The sequence below is a fragment of the Dermacentor variabilis genome, chromosome 5 (assembly GCF_050947875.1).
Source record: "Dermacentor variabilis isolate Ectoservices chromosome 5, ASM5094787v1, whole genome shotgun sequence".
NCBI lineage: Eukaryota > Metazoa > Arthropoda > Arachnida > Ixodida > Ixodidae > Dermacentor > Dermacentor variabilis.
In genome coordinates, this window is record NC_134572.1 from 108,290,313 (window position 1) to 108,311,881 (window position 21,569).

At 45.3% G+C, this 21,569-nt stretch overlaps 1 protein-coding gene across 8 annotated transcripts in view; it reads right to left on the reverse strand.

Moving 5' to 3' along the window:
• The window catches only part of GluClalpha (glycine receptor alpha 1), a 381,181-nt gene that overhangs the window by 10,613 nt on the left and 348,999 nt on the right, over positions 1-21,569 (reverse strand). For 3 of the 8 annotated variants that reach the window (XM_075693264.1, XM_075693267.1, XM_075693263.1), the window contains 5 exons: positions 16,962-17,029; positions 6,859-7,082; positions 4,962-5,044; positions 2,793-2,927; positions 85-620 (listed from right to left, as the gene is read on the reverse strand). In XM_075693264.1, the coding sequence (XP_075549379.1) occupies positions 85-620; positions 2,793-2,927; positions 4,962-5,044; positions 6,859-7,082; positions 16,962-17,029 (1,046 nt within the window). Of the gene's footprint in view, positions 1-84; positions 621-2,792; positions 2,928-4,961; positions 5,045-6,858; positions 7,083-16,631; positions 16,700-16,961; positions 17,030-21,569 lie in introns of all 8 variants that reach the window. The other 5 variants (XM_075693271.1, XM_075693270.1, XM_075693269.1 and 2 more) reach the window with 4 other exon arrangements.

Here is a 21,569-nt window from a genome sequence, read left to right on the forward strand (position 1 = left end):
TGAACTCATGGGAACTCGTTCCCCCCTGGGCCACACGGCGTGGCAGAATGCGCACGCGCGAGTTTGGGTGGGGATTGTGCTTACGCCGGCGGCGGCTTGCGCGGAGCCGGCCGCCAAGTTTGGCGGCAACGGCGGTGGTGGCCAGGAGCGCGGGGCCGCCGCCATCAGGCCCGCTGGCTCGCCGGCCGCGGAGCTCACCATGGCGAATGTGGTGGCGCCGTCCTCCAGGTGGTCCGAGTCCAGGGGTGGCTCGAGCTCCCATTTCCTCTGCTTCTGCTTCTGCGTGTTCAGCCGGTGTGAATCTGACCGCGAGGCGTAGTTGACCAGGGCGAACTCGAGGAGCGCGCCGAATACGAAGGTCAGACAGACGCCGGTCCACACGTCAATGGCCTTGGTGTAGGAAACGGGAGGCAGCGAGGCATTGATGCCCGATATCTGCGTGGCCATGGTGAGCAGGGTGGTGACGCCCAGCGAAACTCGCGCCGGGATCGAGGTGGGGTCGAGCCAGAAGGACACCCAGGACACGATGACCAGCATGCAGCACGGGATGTAGATCTGGATCAGGTAGTAGCTGAACTCGCGCTTGAACACCAGGTCCACGCGCAAGCAGCTGTACTCGCCTGAGCACGATACGATGAAGAGAGAGGGAGAGAAAACAACTATTTAATAGACGCTGGAGACGTTTACTGGCTGGCCGCATACGTCCAGCATGCTACTCAAGATGACGAGGTGTCACATAAAAATACATCTTCATTAGTTACATGCTGCTCCATGCACACAACCTATAAAAGCACACACACAGTAAGAAGTAACCAAATTGTCTGACGGAGGCTAGGGCATTCGATAAAAGCAGTGTCCGCCTTCGTTGCAGGCAAGCTACTGTGAAGGCGTCGTCCAGTTGGTAGCTGCTCGTACTTATTTCTGCGCTAAGCCCGACAGAGAAGATACATTTTGTTCGCGTGTGGTACATACGTTAGTTGATCCGCTTGTCTGGAGGCTTTACAAGCCTGTGGTGTATTTTGCATGAAAAGAATGCGCATTACTCGTTGTAAGCATCACGAAACAACTATTTTGACGACGAATCTACTGGGCGCTTCTTGCTACGCGCCGCCAATGCTTTGCAGAGTTGGTAGCATACTCGATTGCATTGGCATTCTTGCGTTAAGTCGGTAATCCATAACAATTGGGTTAGAGAGCTTAGCCCTAAAGCCGCGATATGACGAAACTTGTTTTGCATCATGCTTGGAAAAGAAATGCGATTTCACAGACTGCGAAAGTTGCAAGCAGCTGCCCTCATCCTCACACGAAAGGTTTCTAACGAGACAAGCCCTTGCGAGAATGGGATGGCATTCTGACATATTATCCTAGCTCAAGCTTGCGAATAAACTTATGCGGGCGTAGCGAAACAGGGAGTGGATAAGTAGAACGATGACAGTGTTTGGCATTAATTAAAAACAGCAACAGGAAAAACTGACTTTTTCTACTTTAGATGGTTTCCATCGTGGCCAACCTACGTGCCTTAAGCAAGGACTTAGATTTATGTCTTCCTATTCAAAAACAGCTCTCGCGCTTTCTATTCAGCGTGTAGTTTACAATGTCGGGATATCCGTTTCAACTGCAGATTTGCGAGATTTACGAACATTTTCGGAAATTTATCGATTAGTAGCAACATGTGAAAAAACATTTCCGGGCCTGAAAAAAAAAATGCCCTCAAGACTAACAAAAATTATTCTTTTTTGAAAGACGTATCCCTAGACTAGAATTGGTTGTGTGAGCTGATAACTAGAGTGTTTCTGCGTGTCATAAGCGTCTCAACAAAAAAAAAGAAAGAGAGAAAAATTCAAGTTGAACAGAGACATTGACAAGCATTATACGACAAACAAAAGTCATCTTTCTTTTTTATTTTGCCTTTCTTGCTTTTATTTTTTGCTCTTTCTTTACCTTTCGCCATGGAGGCAGGAAAAAGCTAGGAGGGTGCATGGCGTCCCTCAGCTAGCCGCGGCAAGCCAACTTCCTCTGACGCCACATTTCTCTGCCGTGCATCCACGTGCGCGGTGGGTCGCGGGAACGAACAGGCCTACAAGGTCGTCGGAGCAGTCAAAAGAGTTTCATTCGTAGTAACTTTTACAAGGGGACAGCTGCCCGCTTCGGATCTACCAAGTCGTCGTCCTGCACTGTTTCGTCCCATCGTTGCCCACATACTCTTGTGCTTGCTTTACATATGAGTCGTGATGCTTGGACAGCGAAGTGCTAGTGACAAGTGGGCGCTGTTTTCGACGTTCACGGTCGGTTACTTGGTCCATTAAGATTAACAAGAGTGTGCGCAATCAAACAGGGACGAAGAATAGAAGCAACACAAGGACGAGCACTTTTCTGTTCCAACTAGGCCGACTCGCAGTTAACAAGAGCGGTTGGATTAGCTGGACGTGGCCTCCGAGATTCTACGGCGCTCGTGGCCACCCGCAGAAAACCAGGTGCGCTGCCGGATCTCAGAGGCCATACATTACGAATGTTTGCTTGTGCGACAGATGGTTTTAAAACTCTCCGCGTCTAAAGGTAAGTGACCAGAAGTTACCACTTGCGTACCGCGTGATGAGAGCGTCTTTCTCCTTTACATTTTTTATGAGTAGGCGTCAAGATTGTCACGTGACGCTCCCTCTTAGTTTTTTTTTCTCCCTCCGTGGCTTTAACAGCCAGACACGAAAGCAAAATATGGTGCGCGTTCGTGATATCTCTCCGTGCCCTTGAATAACATCCCATACCTGTGGCAGTTCGAGAAAACGTTCACGTACCGGTGTTGGTCCGACTGGTGCAGTAGTCGGTTTGAAACCTTTCCAGAGTGAAACGTGGCAAGTGGAGATTTTTCGTGACCTGTACAGGATCTCCCTCTTTCCAAAGGAAGACCAGGTCCTCTGTTGTGTACCCATCTGGATGTGAAAATAAGTAGAGCAAGTTGTTCATCAACCGTGTTTCGTATGAATTACACGGTCATTTTCATCACTTAACAGACATCTCGATACGCATGTTCCTTCGACTGGTTCACGCCCTGAACGCTGCAGCTGACGTAACTTATAGCTTTGCTTATATGACTGTAGGCTGACCAAGTAGGATCGGTGCATTAGGAATACTGCATTAGCGGACCGCTGTTTCTAGCGCATCGAGCTAATGCGAGGCGACGCGACGACGTCTACGTGTAGCGCATCACTTCGTGTCACTGCGACCGAGACGATTGCGCAGATGGCGCCCGTTTCCAGTGAACACGTTCGGCTCGTGAGTAGAGGAGTGGCACACCAATCCTTTCGGCGTTCTTGCTGCACTCAACAAGCAACTGGCCATATTTAACGAATGTTGCCAGTAGGATCGTCGTGGGCATGCGTCGGATAATGGAACAAACGAACGGTCAAGCTGTCTAGCCATTCTGAGTCATTTTTGCGAGGAGAAAGCGAGCGAATGTCTGGTAAAAAGCATAAACTTTGACGATGTTACGTGTTCTTCGTTCAGGTACTGTTCTTGCCGAGAAGCACAGCCGGCTCTGGCAGAAGCCAGGCAGATAAGCACAAGGTAGGCGTGCTTATCATCGCCCCTTCACGTATTAAAGATTGCCGTAACCACTCGGTAGAACTAGCCTTCACTTGGTAAATCTTACAGCGTAGCCATATTCTTAGCTGATATCGTTGCTGCGGAGGCACAAGTCAAGGGATGCTGTGCTTGTCCCGTAGACATACTCGTCTGCTTTGCCGCAGTGAATTGGCTGTTTTCAAATATTTAATCTAAGTTGGTGATGTGAAAATTCTTCTTGATGTGCTTTTTTACCTAATTGCAAACATACTCGCACGTGAATTACGGCTATTTATTTGTCTTGACAATGGCGGACAGAAACCAGAAAAAAAATGTATTACACACCAGCATAGTTCACAGATTAGCTGCAACACACGCTAACATCAGCTTCGTATATTGTCGTCTGCATAAGCCTGCATTCGTCACGAGTTGCGTTTCCCACTGAGAGTCCAAGGAACGTCATGGCGTAGCGTCTGCACGGCCGCCTCATCTGCGTGCTTACATGGCTGAATGAGTGCGTTTGAACGAAACTGTACTGGATAATTGTGTGCTTCGTTTAACGATGTAAGCACAGAATTTTATCGTCGCTCCTTACTTGGACTGCGAGCGCGCGCCAGTGTTCGTAACCGCTGCGCAACGGATGCATACGGTGTTACGTGCTTAACCGCAATTAGGGAGGTCACTCAGAAGACAAACATGGAAGAACGTGAGTGAAATGCAAACACTCGTAAATTTCCCAACACGACTAGTACCCAGATAGGTGCTAGCGGTGCGCTAAGAACTTATTTATGCTGGCGTGATAAGATAAGTTTTAGGGTACCACTCATACGAGTGATCTCGGACAAATCTTGCTATCGTCAAGTTGTCAGAGCTTCTTAGGCATTAAGTCACATTGCGCAAAACGTACTTGGTAATACTCAAGAAAAGAAAAAAACTAGCAGCGTTTGTTCATATGGCCACGCCACAAGAAGGCGTCACAGACTGTTTTTGTCATCTCTTCCACGGCGTGGGCGGTGCACTGCACAGGGCATTTTTGAACTAACGAAATTGCATCGGACAAAATGTCACTACTCCCGCCATCCTTGCAAAAACGTTTTGTCACTGACTACAAAAACTGCTGTAAGGCAAGTACAGGTTACTGCTGCTGCTGTTGATTAGTATAAAGCGCAACAGTTGAGCGACAAGTAAGAATGTTTTCACGACTAGAATTACCTGGTAACAAATGGTTCCCAACTGTGTGGTAGAGCTGTTTGATACAACTTCCTTTTGAAATACTTATTTTAAGACAGTCATTCCAGAATTTTTAATCATGTACCACTGCAAGCAGAGCAATAAGACCTGAGGCACCATATGTTTAGTAGCTTTGATATTGTCGGAAAAATATAGTAAAACGGGGCACTTACAGCTCACCATGACGATAGAGCAGATTTGCTTATCCAAAGGATAAAACTTCAGGTTCATTGGACACGAAAGCACCAAAGATATTCTGAAAAAAAAAGAAACGAGACAAATGTACAAAAATTAAAGTTAGGCAGCAATTGGTTACCGTTTTGCCATTTCAAGAAAGACGTTAGGCTTCGATGAAGCAATCGCAATCGTAAGCAATCGTAAGCGTAATGCTGAAGATTCTATGAGGATTTAAGCACATAATCCGTGCTGACAATACTACTGAAGCTTTTTATGAAGATGTAAAGACATAATTCGCACTTTTTCTTTCTATCATGAAGGGGCAGTACTAATGCTAAGAATAAAAAAAAGAATTTTGGTAGCTTATGCCACTGTCTGAGTGGCTTTGTGCATGAAATATTTGATTTAGCACTCTTTGTGCCAGCGTTTTCTTTATGCGTGGAGTCTCAAGATGCATGAGAAATATGCGCTTGTAATTATGACGGATTTGTCAGGCACGACTGTTAATGAATGGATCTACTGAATGAATTTTGCGAGCACCCCCCGTTGAAACGCTGAGATGACAGGAGTCCGTTATAGGGTCCTTCGTTCTGGAACAATTCTTCTTACACACGCGTAGGCAACTGCTGACAACTCCTGTACGTGAAGATAAATTTTGAAGGAAATATGAAGACGATTGAACATAACACAAAGGTTTCTAACAAATCTGAGACAATTGATCTTTTCTGTTGTTCTGTCGTTGGTTATCACTACAAAAAATGTATATTTTGTTGCTGTTTCGCGAACTTGAGATTTTCATTGACTTCCCCAATTATGCTTTTTCTCAGAGCCACGGCTCTATAATTCAGTCATAAGGATGTTTGCTTTGAAACTCCTAATCCCATTTGCAACACGAAGAGATTGGTTGATTGGTTTGCCTTTACGAATTGGTACACTTATTTTTACATCACCCTTTGTTATATATATATATCTATATATATATATATATATATACACATGCTTTATTTTCTCACGAGAATTCCAAACTGTCTTCAATCATCTTCAAGAAATCCTGCTTCATTTCTCTTCTGTTTCTTTTCCCTATCCAATTTATTGCCTTCTACTAATCTGTTTTTGTTTCATTCTAACTTAATTGTACCGCCCGTTTCTTAGCCAATTGCCCATTGTGGGCATGTGCCCAAGCATCAGAATTATTATCATCATCATGATCAACAACAAAGCGATAATAACGGCAAACAACGCCATCTGTCGTAAGCTGATTTTGAGCAAGATCGCAAGCTGCTCAAAATACGCAACAAGATAAACTCATACGCTAAAACACTTACGCTAAAAAAATAACGCACGCATGAAATTCGCGTTGTCCGCCTCTCTCATCATCATTTTTTTCTTTGCTTTCGGTATACTGTGCGACCTGTATTGGCGTTATTAGCCGAGCTGAGTTGGTTTCCACTAATTCAGACAACGTAATTTGGCAAGCAAAAAATTATTTTAAAGAACATACCCAGCACATCAACCGTGCTTGACACGACACACAATTACAGTCTCATTTAGAAAAAGAAAAACGTACAATTTTTCTTGCTTGACGACGGGAAATTTACTTGGATGTTTTGTCAACAAAACGTAAATCTATGACAAAAACAAATGTAACTTTTGGTTTTTGTCAAATCTTGCCAGTTCGCCAGTTACGTCGTTCCATCAAGTTTCAACATAGCGATGTTGCCGCTTTTTTTCTGTCGTTAATAACCGAAACCTGCTACAAGAGCGCGAAGGGTGGAACGAAGTCGAAGGCAGCCGAAGCGCCAACCTTGTCCCATCCTTTGCGCTACTGTTTGTATCAGCCGCGTGCAACCTGTGCAAGCCCGCGTTTTTGGATCGAGCCAAAGAGAGGCCTGCCTGATGCTGAAGAGAACGTCGCCGTTGGGATGTATGCGTAGAAGCACGTTGGGCATGATGATGTTGTGGAAGTGTCCCTCCTTCTCGTTGGAGAAGAAAAGGTCCGGCTTCCAAAGCTTGTCCGGTTCGGTGAGCGTCAGGTAACGCACCTGGCCGCCCAGGTCATCGTACTGGAGTCTCTCGTCCCGCCACTGCTCTCTGAACGTCATTTGCACTGTGTACTCCTGCGGACGCGCGTGCAAGGCGCGGGTGTACGCGAGCTCTGGGGGTCGAGGCCGCACGAGGACAGTGCATTGCGAAGGGTGCCCGTTCTCACTGGCAGTTGAGAGCAAGCCGGCTGTCTCAGCCAAAAGCCGACTATCGACCTGAAGCGACAAGCACGATGCCCCGAAGAACGACCTTGCTAGAGTCACAGTGAATGGGCACGAGCTTGCAGCCTCCTCGGTGTTTTTATGCTTCGCTAAGCTTCGGGGCAACCTTGAGTAAAACGTCAGGCTGGCTACGTTGAAAGGAGTGACTCCCTAGTGGACTATATTGAAGATGTCTGAGGACATGTTTTCTGCAATGACCCTGAACATTGAGATCGCCGGGTTGCGATGAACCAAACGTGAGGAAGAGATAACACATAGTCTGACTCCCTGATTGAACAAAAAGTTGGCAACTTCTAAGCACAGCTGGACCGCCGATCAGTTCCTCAAGAACTACAGTTACCGACAGCCTTTGCGGCAGTGATGACGTTGTGAAACTTGCTGTAAGAACAATTTGTCAAAGTTCATTTGGACTCGTTTTGTTATTTTCAAGGTAGCTTGCGAGTCAAGCGCGAAGCTGCTGGCATTAAAGAGCTCCTGAACGAAATTTTCACAAGATATGGCAGGAGAGCCAACGGGTTTATCATTGCTGCAATGATTCTATTGTTTCGTGCTATGCAGATGACCGCCATGATATGTATTAAAACTTCATATTTCTTGGCGAATTCGTTTCCTTTGCGTAACAATCGCTTCTTCATCCAAAGCAGGACTACGGTAGCACAAATACATTTCTGAGTTTCTCAACCCCCAGTGAGACAAATACAGCTCTGAGTTTCTCAACCACCAGTGAGAACGAGCCCCAGTGGAATGACTTGCTGGTCTTCGCCACTGAGACCCATACGGGTGAGCAATGGGCACTGAAGTATGTTCAAGCTTTAGCTCGGCGTACACGTAATGGCGTTGTGTCAGTACCCGCCATATCATCACGCAGCTGAAAGTCATTGCACTGTAGTTGACATCTTGTAAGGCTTTCTTTAAACAGATGCTGCTGTAATATAAGTCGCAACATCGGACCATCTAGGGCACAAATTACCCAAATATACCGTCCTAGGATTATGTGCAGCATAGAGAAATTTGCACGAGCATGCTAGCGAAAGAAAGTCGTCTCAGCAACTGTTCAGTATTATCACGTGGTACAAGGTGATGTCACCACCTGCGTTGTGTGTGTCGTCCAATTGCACTCTGTGATAATTTTCTCAATTTCTACCACAAAATCATGAGATTGCAACGTGAATGCCGCTTACGTCTCGATGTTATCGGTCACACCGAAGATGTAATACCTGTAATTCAACATACGGCTCTCAAAAACAACGTTTCAGGATGTTTACAAAAGGTATCGCATCCCTTTGCCCCTGCCCCGGTACAGGGCAGCCAATCGGAGATAATCTCTGGTTAACCTCCCTATTTTTCCTTTGTCTCTTTCTCTCTCTCTCTTTATTTTTTCTGTTGCATTTTTAGCCCTTGCAAGCTTTCGAAGTCAGTGCTGTAACCTAGCCGATAGGCTTAGCCACAAACTTGCGCGCAAAGATTGCTAGAGGAAACTCTGTCTCTAGTTTCTATGGCAGCCGACACATTGGTGGTTTAAACGACGTGGTAGTGACGGGTGGCACGTATGTTTTTATTCAGTTTATATACGAATTCGACCGTACTTGTGATTCCCTATGTTAACCACCTTTAAGCTAAACTGGCATCACCAATTCGTCGTCTGTCAAACGTGAGTCTGCACAGTGAGTGGAGTCATTTGAGAAGCGTCCGAGCTTTCATAATGAGCTGCAAGAATGGGGAATTTGTCATCATAAATGATTTGCCAGCGGTGAGCATTACAGTTGAAACCGCACCAATATTTGGCAATTTACACACAGTAAGCAGTTATTTGTGTGTTTCTTTGAATGAGGTACTAGTTAACGAGATTTTTCATTTTGGCGCCTAGCTTCGACATGATTTATCGCGTACAGAAATCGTTATAAGTACGTAATTTTATCCAATACTACTCTGACGCACCATATTACACATGCATTATACATTCTTAGACTATATTCACGTTGTTGTCTGATGATGTCCCGGTAGAAATGGTGACAGTGTATTGTTTTGCGCACTAAATGTTCACGACGTTACCGTCCATTTGCAATTTACTACTCATTCAGCATTCTGCTCAACGCATTTTGCACAGAGCACAATGAGAGTGATATTGAGTGCATATTGGGACAAGCAACAGTTACGCTATCCCTATATTATTTCTGGTCATACCATGAGCTGTCCCAAGCACAATGTTTTAACTTTCAGTGATTATCGTAGTGTCTAAACCGTTAATCTAGAATTTCTAGCACAGTCTGAGAAGAGACTTTTCTCTAGCAATGATTCTGCTTACAACTTCATTCCCACAGCTACGTGCGTGGGGTAATGATAGTTGTCCCATGAAGGATTTGTTAACTTTCTTGTGTGTGCGTTTTACCAATCGTAACGCTTCAAGAACAGCCTGTGTGGGGGCTTCCTACGAGAACTACAGTCTACATTGTACTATACAACTTAGCGTGAGATTGCTCAGGGAATATACCCGGTTACCTTTTAGATACAAGCCAGTTCTTGCCAGACCGCAATCTTTGATCCCACACTATTCTCAGATAATAAAAGAAGCTGCACAGGCTGCAAATGAGTGCTGAAAATATCAGAACCTAAGGAGGACATTATTCGTGGACAATTGTTTCTCTTTGTAACAGTTTTTGCATGTGCTGCCAATGACAAGAACAACGTTCTTCTTGCTTAAGTTCTTCTACATTGCAGTGATTGACAGCTGGCCTCTTGGTAATATGTAACTGGGCGGCAGAATTTGAACGTAAAATTGAGAGAACCGGAGTTTCAGGCGCAGGAAAGTTGTAGGCACCAATTCTGAAAATAAAGGGTTTGATAAACCAGTACAATGTCAAGATAACCGACTCGGATCTAGGCACGTGATGCAGTTATTTCTTTCGCACAAGGAAGCTCGTCTCAGAGGGTACAACGTAATAAGTGCTAAGATCCATTTATAATGTTCCTTCTGAAAACTGCTTAGCGCATGGTTCGTTTTAGATATTCGCTACAAACACATGGCAACAAAAGACAGACACACAAAACGGGTGATGTTTTTATCTATCTCTCGTAATTCGTTCTCGCCGATTCATTTAGCACGAAGCTGCTGACTAGATCTCACTTTGAAAAATAAAGAATTAAGAAAATGTCAACCATCAAAGCTTGAAAAGTGAAATGGTAAAGCTTCTCTAAATCTTTTCGCACCCCTCAGTCAACCTCTCCAAAAATCTGCGCGTAGTGTAACAATACTGCACTCAAGGCGGCACATATGACGGACCATGAAATGCACAAGCTTTTGTCTTGACTTTTTTTTGCAAGGGATGCACAACCTAAAAATTTGAACGTAGAAGAACGTGAACCCTTATAACACATAATGCGGTAATTCAAGCCCTAAGCTTTTCAGTAAGAACAAAAACACAACGTGAAGGCTAATATCTGTCTCAGGTCCCACAAAAAGTGTAAAGAGTACGTGCGTGTGCTCTTGTCATTGTTATTGTTATACGTCTAAGGCCAGTTACATGGCCACACACGGTGCGTACCAAGGAAGTATGAAATGAAAAGTGGTTGCCCGAATGTATGGTGCTCCCATTGAGCAAAAGCTAGACAATAACTTATGCGTTTCCAAGGAAACACCACCCAGTCGTACGAAAGATGACAGAATGCAATCGCAAGATAGAGAGAAAGTCAAAGGCAGACAGAAAAAAGAGAGAAGACCACGACGAGAGTAGAAGAGAGAAGCAAAAAAGTGGGCAACATACAAAAAGACGCTTCTGGCGCGGATTGCGGCATTTAGGGTGCTTTCGCTCGATGAGGAGTGAGTAAAACCCCCTCAGTGCTTTGGACGTATATATGTTGACAGCTATATATTACCTCCACAGCACAGAGAGGGTTTTGGTGCAATTGCGTGGCTCCTGAAGAATTGGGTTACAAAGGGGGGAGCAGGGAACAGCCGGGCCTCCGATCGACCACCGGGAGACGAACACACACGCACACACACGCACGGCGCAGGCCTCCTACAAACCACACGCATCACACACACGCATACACGCTGGCAAGCGCGGGCAGCGCTGTGCGCGCAGTTCGGTACAGCTCGGTTGCTACGGGGCCATTTGCAGCCACAGCCGTCCGCTACCGTACACGGGACACAACACAACAGGCTTGAGGGGCACACACGCAGAGGGAGGAAGGCCAATGCACGAAACTTGACTCCTGTGAATGATGTAATGGTGTGATGTGAAAGAGTAGCAGCCGCAACGCACAGACGACACGCGCCCTCCTTGCACTTTGGCTCTGGTAACAAGCGGTGTATAGACTGGGTGATCACCATGGATTTACAAGAGGACGTAAGCGGTTTGTTTTGCTTTCTTTGCATGAAGAATTTCTTGCTTCGTGCGTCTGTACAGTCAAAAGTTCTTCAAGGTGTATTAAAAACAAACGTTTCGACCAATATTCCTCTCCGTTTTTTTTTTCAGCGAAGAAGAATACGGTGTTTACGCAAATAGGGTGGCCGGCGCTCCTACGTATAATAGTCACTTGGAGTCAATCCTTATGTCACCGCCTCGGTAGCGTCCAGACGCAAACTCGCTAACTTAGCGCAAACGTTCCCTCTTGTGCTCGGAAAAGAAATACTTTTAGCTGGAGCTGAAGAAGTCATTTAATCACTCCTGAGTCTGTTGTGTGTGTTTTGTTTTTGTACTTCTAAACAAAATAAGAAACCTACGCTAGCTTTTCTAAACCATAATTACAGGATTGCGTGTGTAGGAGATTAAAAATGGAGCATGAGTAGCTTTATTTGAGGTGATGCTGCGAGACAAAAATATTCGCAATGTGTGTCACGGGCTCTTCAAAACATTTAGACCAGTTCTGTTTCATTGTGACGCCACTATAACGTATAGAGGCTTTGCGAATATTGAACGCTTAACTTGATTTGACTATAATTTGGAAAGTAGATTGTCAGTTTTGCACGCATAACAGCACCAGTGCCAAATCCCACAAAAAGCGTCATATTATTGCCCTTTGTTCTTTTTTTTTTGTGATCCACATTTGGGTAACATTGAGTAAAAATACGTCTGGCGTACGCCGTTTACGGCCTGTCTGGTCAAACGAAGCTTCCAGAATTTAAGTTTTGTGTCCCCTGTAGGAAATTTGTGAGTAGTATCGTCGAAGGCAAACTTAACACCAGATTTTAAATGTTCTGATGCTGACGCGGTAAATAAAATTTGCTGTTGTAAACCGATAAAATTTCAGATTTTTCCTTGACGCACGCCGGCGATATGTTACAACAGCATGTCCTCCTTGAACACGAACTTTGAATAGAGTTCGCATATATTTGCAGTTCAGTATAGAGGGAGAACATGTCTTGATGTGTTCCGGTGTACCAAGTAAAATGCTCAAGCAAGAACCAGCGAGATCGCACAGCTGTAAGAATATGAATAACAGTGGTCGAACAAGGAACGCAAATGGAGCTAACGTTTTGACAAAGAGACTTGTGTTTGTGGGGGCAACGGAGTCCTCTTACGAAAACCCAATTTACGCCCTTTAGTCCGCTTCCGAATAGTAGCGTACACCAACCACGTCTCGTTGGATAAACATCGTTGATCCTAGCTCCCTGCGATGACAGCTACTCGCTGGCAAAGAGAATAGTTCGCGCGTCCAGCATGCCATGGAGGTATTTCACCATAATTTCGGCACAAGGTTGCCAATTTTTCTATGGCACTCTAGCCAAAGAGTAAAGTACAAAGATTGCAAACCCTTACTTGAATGTCACGCGTTATTGTTTTTCAACTCGCTCTGGCCAGTTTACGTGCTACGAGACATGTACGTTGCACACTCAGGCACATTTACACAGGCACACGCGCAGGCAAGTGAACAGACAGTGCGACACGTGACAGACAGAGAAGCGTTTCTTTAATGGCGAGTTGCAGGACAAAGACGATGCGGTAGTCCATGGCAACAGATTGTGTCCATTGCAAACAGGGCGCACCACCTTAGCGTTCCTTTTTTACGGAGGCGGGGTGCCAACAGCTCAGAGCAGAGATGCATGCAGGACTCAGGCCAGGGGTGGCTGCATAGCTCACGATGTCTAGGCACACAGTGCGTCAGGGCAAGAGTGTCTGCTGTCGGAACATACGTGCCAGGTGCATGTGCTAGAGTTAGAGGGGTCTGCTAAGAGCAGGCGAAATTTTTCTCTTTGGTGAAACAATATATGGTGGTATGCTTCTGAAATTCCTTACGCATGCTTAAGCGCACAGCAGACAGATGTGATGTCGGGTGTGACGCGTTGCTCTCAAGATTAAAACACAGTGCGTTGTTATCGAGAAAGAAGGCCGACTAGAGTTTGCCTGGCACGCCAATAGAGAGGGACGAATTGCATATTGGTGTTAAGTTTGTGAGGATCATGCAAGCTATGCAAGGTACGTAACGAGTGAATGATATGTCATGACATTAAGACATGAGCACGGTATTTCTATTCGTGTACTGAGTAGCATACTAAATTTAGCATAGCTAAAACAGCTGTGCAGAAAGGGACGAAGTGTATGTATACAACGTTCATTATACTGAGACTGCACGGCGGGTTAGATCATGTGCTGTACTTAAGCAGGGGGTAAAGAAAAGCAATGTATTGTTGTACTTAGGCAGAATGTAAATAATAACAGATCATTAGGGAATATTAGGTAATAGTTGATGCAGCTTCAGTCTAAACAGCGTTTGGCAAGGCGACAAGAGCGATTTAGTAAAATACACAACATAGATACACACACGGGAGCTTTCAACGACACTGCAGCATGGAGCAAAGAGGCCAGGAGGAAAACTCACCTGGTGTACGATGGGGTGTTGTCCAGGTCCTTTGAGTTGTTGGCAAAGAATGGTAGCAGGGTATGTACAAATAAAGACACTCACCATTTTTCTTGTTTCACAGGTGCGATGTCACTATTACAGGTTAGTAGAGAGGGAACGGTCATGCTGGGTGAACGGACCATTATTAACTGCTCTAGGGTTGGGGTACTCTCCTCAGATCGAGAATATCTTAGATGGATTTTTTTGGTGGGTATGACGTTAACAGACAAATGAAACAATGCTTTTTTGCGGGCCTTTATAAAACTTGGAAACAGATCTGCAGATCCTACCGTAGTTTCTAACTTCTTGACGTAATGCGTAGTTATACAGTATGGCATGTTAGATCTGAAGAGAGTTTCAGACACTAGTGGTTGTCAGGGGCCGCACAACTTACCTTTATCGGGATGTGTGGTCAAGAACAGAACTGTATTTAAATTCATACAAATTTTTTCTCGGGATTCCGCTCTCTTAAGTTTACATTTTAGTTAAGCTGACATGATTCAGAACTGCAGTCTAAATACGCTTTCTTTCGATCTCATGCTTCACCTGCAGAATGGTCCATGCTATTAATGGTTAATTAAAGACTGTACGCTAAATAAACGCAAAAAAACCTGACAATTCTCAAAACGAGGGCGGTGGATAAAAGAACGCTGGGCTAAACCCTTGCTGAGAAGCGGCCCGGGTGCGCTTGTGTAGTGTGTACAACACAAATAAGTGAATGCTCTGCAGCATGCTTCGTCATTTGGATCTCTGGATACGACAACGTGAGTTGCAAGCTGTTTGAACAAGGTTCGTACTCGTACACCGTGCTGCGACAAAGGCCTTCCCACGTGTATTAGGGTGGGCGCAGGAGCAAGTTGAAGTAAACGCACACCGAAGTCCCAAGAAGCTCGCACTTGCTCGTGCGCAACTCGGGCTGGCATGCAGAATTTTTTTGTCAGGTGGATGGATGTTCACCGGTCACAAGTAAACAGCGCTCGAGGAGGATGAGGTATCGGACACGAAACGAGCAACACGCACAACACGGCACGTGGGACTATGTGTGATTTGATTTGGTGTTTTGTGGAAGGTTGACAATGTTTGAATCGTTACACGAGACACAATTTTTCAAAGACGAAGAAAGGAGTGGACCAAATACCAAAACAGATATGACGAGGAGGCACAGGGACATCCAGATAGGGCGGAAGCAAACAGGCACACGAACAATGACCGGGGTTAGGTGACGTGCACTGAAACAATGCGATGCTTGCGAAAACTTAGGCTAAGCTCATGATTGCTCTTCCGCAGGGTCATGCAAAAGCTTTGCTAACTTTTGAAGATATCTCGATCTAAGGAGTGAAAGTACCGGAAAAACGCGAATGGAGGGCAATCCGAGAACAGGAATCGCTCATGGTCATAGCCTGCGATATTTCGCACAATTTGGTCTACTGAAACGACTAGTTGTTCCGGCTCCTACTTGTCTGTGTGGATATTTATCTTTACAAGCGCCAACGTATCAAGCCAAACTATGTGGCAGTTCCTAAAGTTTGTAAAGTTACAATAGCATAACATCGGTCCTGGGTTAGGTCGTGTTGCCATCACAGGCAAAAAAAGAGCGTAAAAGTAAAAGTAGACGCTGTTGAGTATTTATTGTTTTAGAAAGCGCTATGGAATTCCGAGAGTTCAATAACTCAACTTGTGCTCAAAAGCAGGGCTAACTATATTTCCGCGGCATATAACTACAGCGAATCAGTTGCTGTCAAACGAGCCTGCCTAATGACTGCATAGGATAACTAGCGTTCACGGAGACACCAAGCGCTCGGCCATCCAAGCTTCACACCAGCACATCGACAGCACTCACACAACTGACACCAAACAAGACAGCTCACGCACGAACATCATTGCAGAGCGGTGCATGTGGGCCTGTTCGATTTCGCCGAAGTAATGACAAGTAGGTGTTGCTATCAAATAACGAAAGCTAGCATCAGGGTCTGCTAAAACAGTTGACGCTAAAGACCGCCACGAGGGCAATATGTTTTCTTGGTCACATTACATCAGCCAACACGAATCGCTAGAAGGTGTAAGGTGTCGACTTGTGCGAACTACACCGATGGTTGAATAAAGAAAAAAAAATTATGCACGCGGTAAGACTGGAAACGACATCCTCTCGAGTACCATGCTAGCAGGGAGGAGGCTTGAAAAGCCGAGGTGAGAAGAAAGGTGTAATGATTACTTTCGCATAAGGTGTCAGCCGAAGAGACTTGAATTGATTTCACCCCCGATTTTTATAAAGCGAGTGTTCTACCGGTCATATCCACCATGTTATGATAATTCACACAAAGAAAGGTAAAAGTACGCTGTAGAGCATTTTCTCATAATAAAAACAAATGCCATTTCCGCAGAAGAAAATTTAAAATGTGTGTTCAGAAAGCGAGGAGTAAAACGCGCGGCGCCGTGTTGCCGCGGCCCCTGCCCTATCGGTCTCTTCGGTGCAGTTCGCCAAACGCCTCCGCCCCAAACCTTCTAGCAAAGCTCGCGCACGCGCACATACGTTTACGCTACGCAGTACACGCGTGTACTTACCATGCTCAAATCGTCAATCTTGCTAATACTGCGAAGATAGATGTTGACCCTGACAACACACGGGCCATCTACAAGGAAGGGGTCGGGAGTGGGCGATCCGAGAAGAAGAATAATAAGAAGACGGGCCAAAGAGGAGGAAAATGGCGGGTGCGCTCGACAGAGAAAGGAAGAAAAAAGAGTGAGAGGAGAGAGAGAGAGGAAAAAAAGAGAGGAGATCGCAAGGAGGAAGCCCTACCTAGCGTTGTGTCCAGCTCGCCAACAGACCGACTAGCGGAAAACCTCTCGCTCTTTGCGGCCCTGCCTTTGTCTTTTGCGTGATGTCACACTTACCATGGTGACGTCATCAATTCTGCTGATACTTCTTATATAGATGTTAACGCGTACAAGAGCCGGCCCGTCTGCAGCGGGATGGGGGAGATAGACAGAAGGCGAGAACCGCCGGTGAAAGAGATATCACCGAATAGCCCTGGTTGAGGCTGTTTTATTATTTTCTATTTTCACTTAAAGAAGGCAGGACGGATCAGTTGGAACCGGGCAAGAGTGCTACTGGGAAAGGATGAAGCTGCAATACTACAGGAGAGCGAGGGCTTGTATAACGGTATTTTTTTCCTTTTGCTCATATTTTTTTTCTCGCAAAAGAGGGAGGAATGCTAGCCGGAATTTCGTATTTTGTTCTCCCATAGCAGCAGCAGCAGCATGGGATTGATGAGGAGACAGAAAACACGTGTTACGCAGTGCGTGAAACACTGGACTGATAGTTGGCCGCTTGCACTTGTGCCACTGGCTGAGAGCGTTTGCCTTGCTTTTCTACAGAATTGATCTCATGTAATGCGCAGATCTTGGCACTAGCAACACATTCAAATGTATGCTCTCAAGCCCTCTAATCAAGGCCAGCATATTGGTCAGTAGGCAAGTAATTATATTATCCGCGTATTACCTGAAATTTTGACAATCCTTTAGTTCTACCTGTGCACGAATATAATGAGAAATCGCATTATGTTACATAAAAAAAAGCATTATACTGCACGGTACCATACGAAAGGCAAAGAGCAAAGTAGGTTATTTCACCATTGCCATGATTATATTTCGTGATCACACTATTTTTACAAATGAATGCTATAAGACAAGATAGGCTCGCATTCAAATAATTACTTTTTGAGCAATGTTTCTATAACAGAAAAGCGGCCTCATTGTATCTTTTATTTGGGTACAAAAGCCAGAACTTTACTGTAAAGCAACATGATTTAATGGCGAGAAAATGATTTAACTGACATTGAAGGCGATTCTTTGTACATAAATTTTTCTTTTATGTTACCTACACGCTCATGCATGCTGAGTTTAATGTCACAAAGTTGACTTAAGTCATACTTGTTCATAAACTGCGATCATGTGCGCAATCAACAAAATCACTTGCGACATGAAAAATTTCACACAATAATCGCCACCTGCACCAAGGTAATTATACGCATGAAAACATTTCTAGGCTAAACATCTTTTTAAGAAGCACGAGCAGAACAGGTGACAACATAACAGCGTAGACAAGAAAAAGCCGGAGAAGTTGCAATCAAGACACACCGAATACTCATCACGACATCAATGCATGCAAACACTCATCTTGTAAGTTATTCTCTGAAAGCGCCCACCACGATGCATGCACATGACAGACGCAGAAAGCTCGGGGCATATTGTACGTTTGAAGCATCGTTGTTAAGAGAAACTGTCACGCTTATTTGTGTATTTTATTCATCAACTATGACATCAGCATGCCCCGAGATTTTTTCAATCATTTAGTCAAACGTGAGAGAATAGAAGAAAGAAAGAACAGCGAGGTCAACCAGACGCACGTCCGGTTTGCTATCCTACACCGGGAAAGGGGGCTAATGCATAAAAATAGGGAAAAAGATAGAGAGAATGTTAAAGGTGCTGCTTCATCCGGAGGTGCACATTGACACCATGGTTGGCTACTAAAGTCTGCAGAGGTTGGTTTCTGAGCTTGAAAGAGAGACAGAAGAAAGGGAAATAGGCAGTGGTTAATCAGAGGGCAAGATCCGGTTTGCTGCCCAACACTGGGGAAAGGGGAGAGGGGGCGGCAGAATGGTAGGAAAGCAGAGAAAAATAAATAAACGGAGCACAGATACGCAATCCCAGTCGGTCACTATCACTGCACTTCACAGTAGCCCTTGTAGCGCTGTAAACTTCAGTTCAAGCTACAGCCACTCGTCCGAGTCTGTCCTCCTTAAAACTGGAACAGTACCTTCGTCGCCCACCACTGCGATGCCCTGTGATGTCGGCATTCTAAAATGATTTCCACTGCTAAAGGCCTTTGGTCAAGGCGTGACATCGCGATCACGAGCGATCGTCTCTGTAAATTGTAGCGAGGAGAGCCACAGAGAAGGTGTTGAAGAGTCTCTTCGCTACCACAGTCATCACACTAGGCGTCGTCGTCCCATCCGATTCGGAAAGCAAAAGACTTCGCAAAGGCCATTCCTAGCCATATTCGTCAAAGCAGGGAAGGCTCGCGTCGGCAGAGTCCAGCTGGGGTGCGAATGTTGAGATAAGTCCAAGTGGTGCAGCTGGTTGCCTTGAAAACTTCGGGTGTTCCACATGGAGAAGGTGATATCTCCTGTGAGCATTCGAAACTTCATAGTGACATCTGCATTTGATAATGGCACTGACTCCTCTTTTCCACCTTGAAGAGCCGACCGAGCAGGGCTACCGGCATGTTTCTTATCTATGACGCCGCAGTGACTTGGAAGCCACAGAAATGTCACGTGGTGATCTTTCTCAGCCAAAGTATAAATTACTCCTAAAATCTCGAATACAAGTTGTTCGTATGGTTTGCGCAGCAGGACTGATAGCAAAGACAGCAGTGCTGCTTTCGAGTCACAAATATTGACCATCTTCGAGGTTGTTCTTGGCTGACGAGGCGAAGCGCAGCGCGAAGAGCTGAAAGTTCTGCAGCCTTCGATGTCGTTGGGTGACACGTCTTGAAACTGATAGTGGTGGCTCTCGCTGGGAAAAACACGGCTCTAGAGGAGAGCTGCTGATCCATAAGTTTAGATATGTACGTGGTCGGCGTACCTCTCGAGCAAAATATTTTCTTAAGAGCAGGTGATCACAGCTCAGAATTTTTTTTCTGATTCATGGTACGGTGACTGCACTGCAGGTCGAGCAAAGTACCGCAGAGGAACTGACGGCTTAGTTTCTGAGCTTGAGATATTGGTTCTGGACACGGGTTGCACCGCATGAAGAACACATGTGAAGTTCGTGCAGATATAAGGAAACACTTAGGTGTAGTCGCCACACATTGAAGGAGAAGGCTATGCAGATATAAACGGATATTTTGCTGTGGTCGTCGCACGTCGTAGAGTTCATAGAACGTAAAAGTGGTCTGTGCAGATATAAAGTACCCCCGCTTTGTTCACCGCATGTTGAAGAGTTAGTGAATTAGTAGTCATATAGTGTAATTGAACTTGATAAGTTAGGTTGGAGCCGGAATTGGGGAAACCTACCAATTTAAGGTTGAAATACGAGAAATAATGCCTCTAGCATTCACAGGCACATCACAGATTACATTTTTTTTCGGATGTGATGACAACGGTCCATCTATGACGCCGGCTGCATGCAAGCACTGGATGCAGGGCGTCCAGTACAGGATGCAGGGCGTCCAGTACTTGTAAGGCAGTCCGAGATGACTGTGCGCGCGGCTTAGTAAGGCCATTAATTTGAAATTTCTACAATAGCATAATAGATAATTTACTTGCGAATATTGTTCAATCTAACGAAGGTTCTGACAAAGCTATATATGTTAAAATAGAGGGGGACAGCGGTCAGTGAATAAATATAAACACTCTTAAAATTTTACCATGGGGTATCTTGCACATCAAGGAATGGATTTGTTACGACGGTACGATTCCCAAGGGCGCACAGGCCTATTGTAACAAAGGTCGTCTCAAGTTCAGCCGGACAGTCCTTGCTGCACTGCTCAGCTAAAGACCTAAGCGTTTGAACGGACGTACATGCGTTTGCATTGATTATCGCTATCTCTACGGTTGCCGCCCTTATTTTTCAAATAAACACTTCTTACGTTGTTTACATCGTTTGCTTAAAGATATCAGTCCGAATTGCAGAACACCTGTGCCGCAACCAAGTGGTCCATGAAGCAAGTCGCCCCTAGACTACGATTTTTTTACTGCTGAGCTCATTAGATGGTCGAAGCTGAGGACATCATGCTGTTATCGTTGTCACAAAGGTGTTGTGAAAATCCTCCCTTTTTGTCGAAACGTGTTTACACATTTGATTGTACTTGTAAAAACACTTGTAAAACAAAGCGCAGAAACCTGTACTTTCTTAATTTCAATGGAGAAATTAACCAAGCGGCCGTTTCGTTGAGGCACCCACCCAAGCTTCAAATACGGCTAATTAGAAAGCTGGTTTCCAGCCAGACCACGGAAGTGCATGCAAACAATAGCTTTAACGTGCAAGCACATTTTACAGCGCACAGAATGCATATGATAGCGGTTCGCGCAGCCGATGTAGGAGCCATGATATACTTCTACTGAAGGAAGGAACATAGGCGGGCGCCATTTATAATCAAGGTGTATGGTGGCAGCGTGAGCAGTTAATCCCGTGTATGTGAGTTTGGTGAAAAGGTTGGTCGCATTATTAGCAAGAACGAATCGACTGAACGGCGAAAGTCATGTTGATTGAGTGTTCCATGGGTTCAACGTATCAAGGCAGCACTACGTCTGTCAGAGCCGTCGGAGCAGCCAACACCACGTTATGAAACATTTGCGTGTGCCAAGAAGGCTGAATGCACAGGATAGCTTTGGCTAATCAAACTTGAAGGCAGAAGGACCAGCTGGTGTATAATAAACTCCCAGCAGAGCCGCAAAACATTTGACTACTCCTGGTGCTTTGGTTGCTAAGGATTCTTTC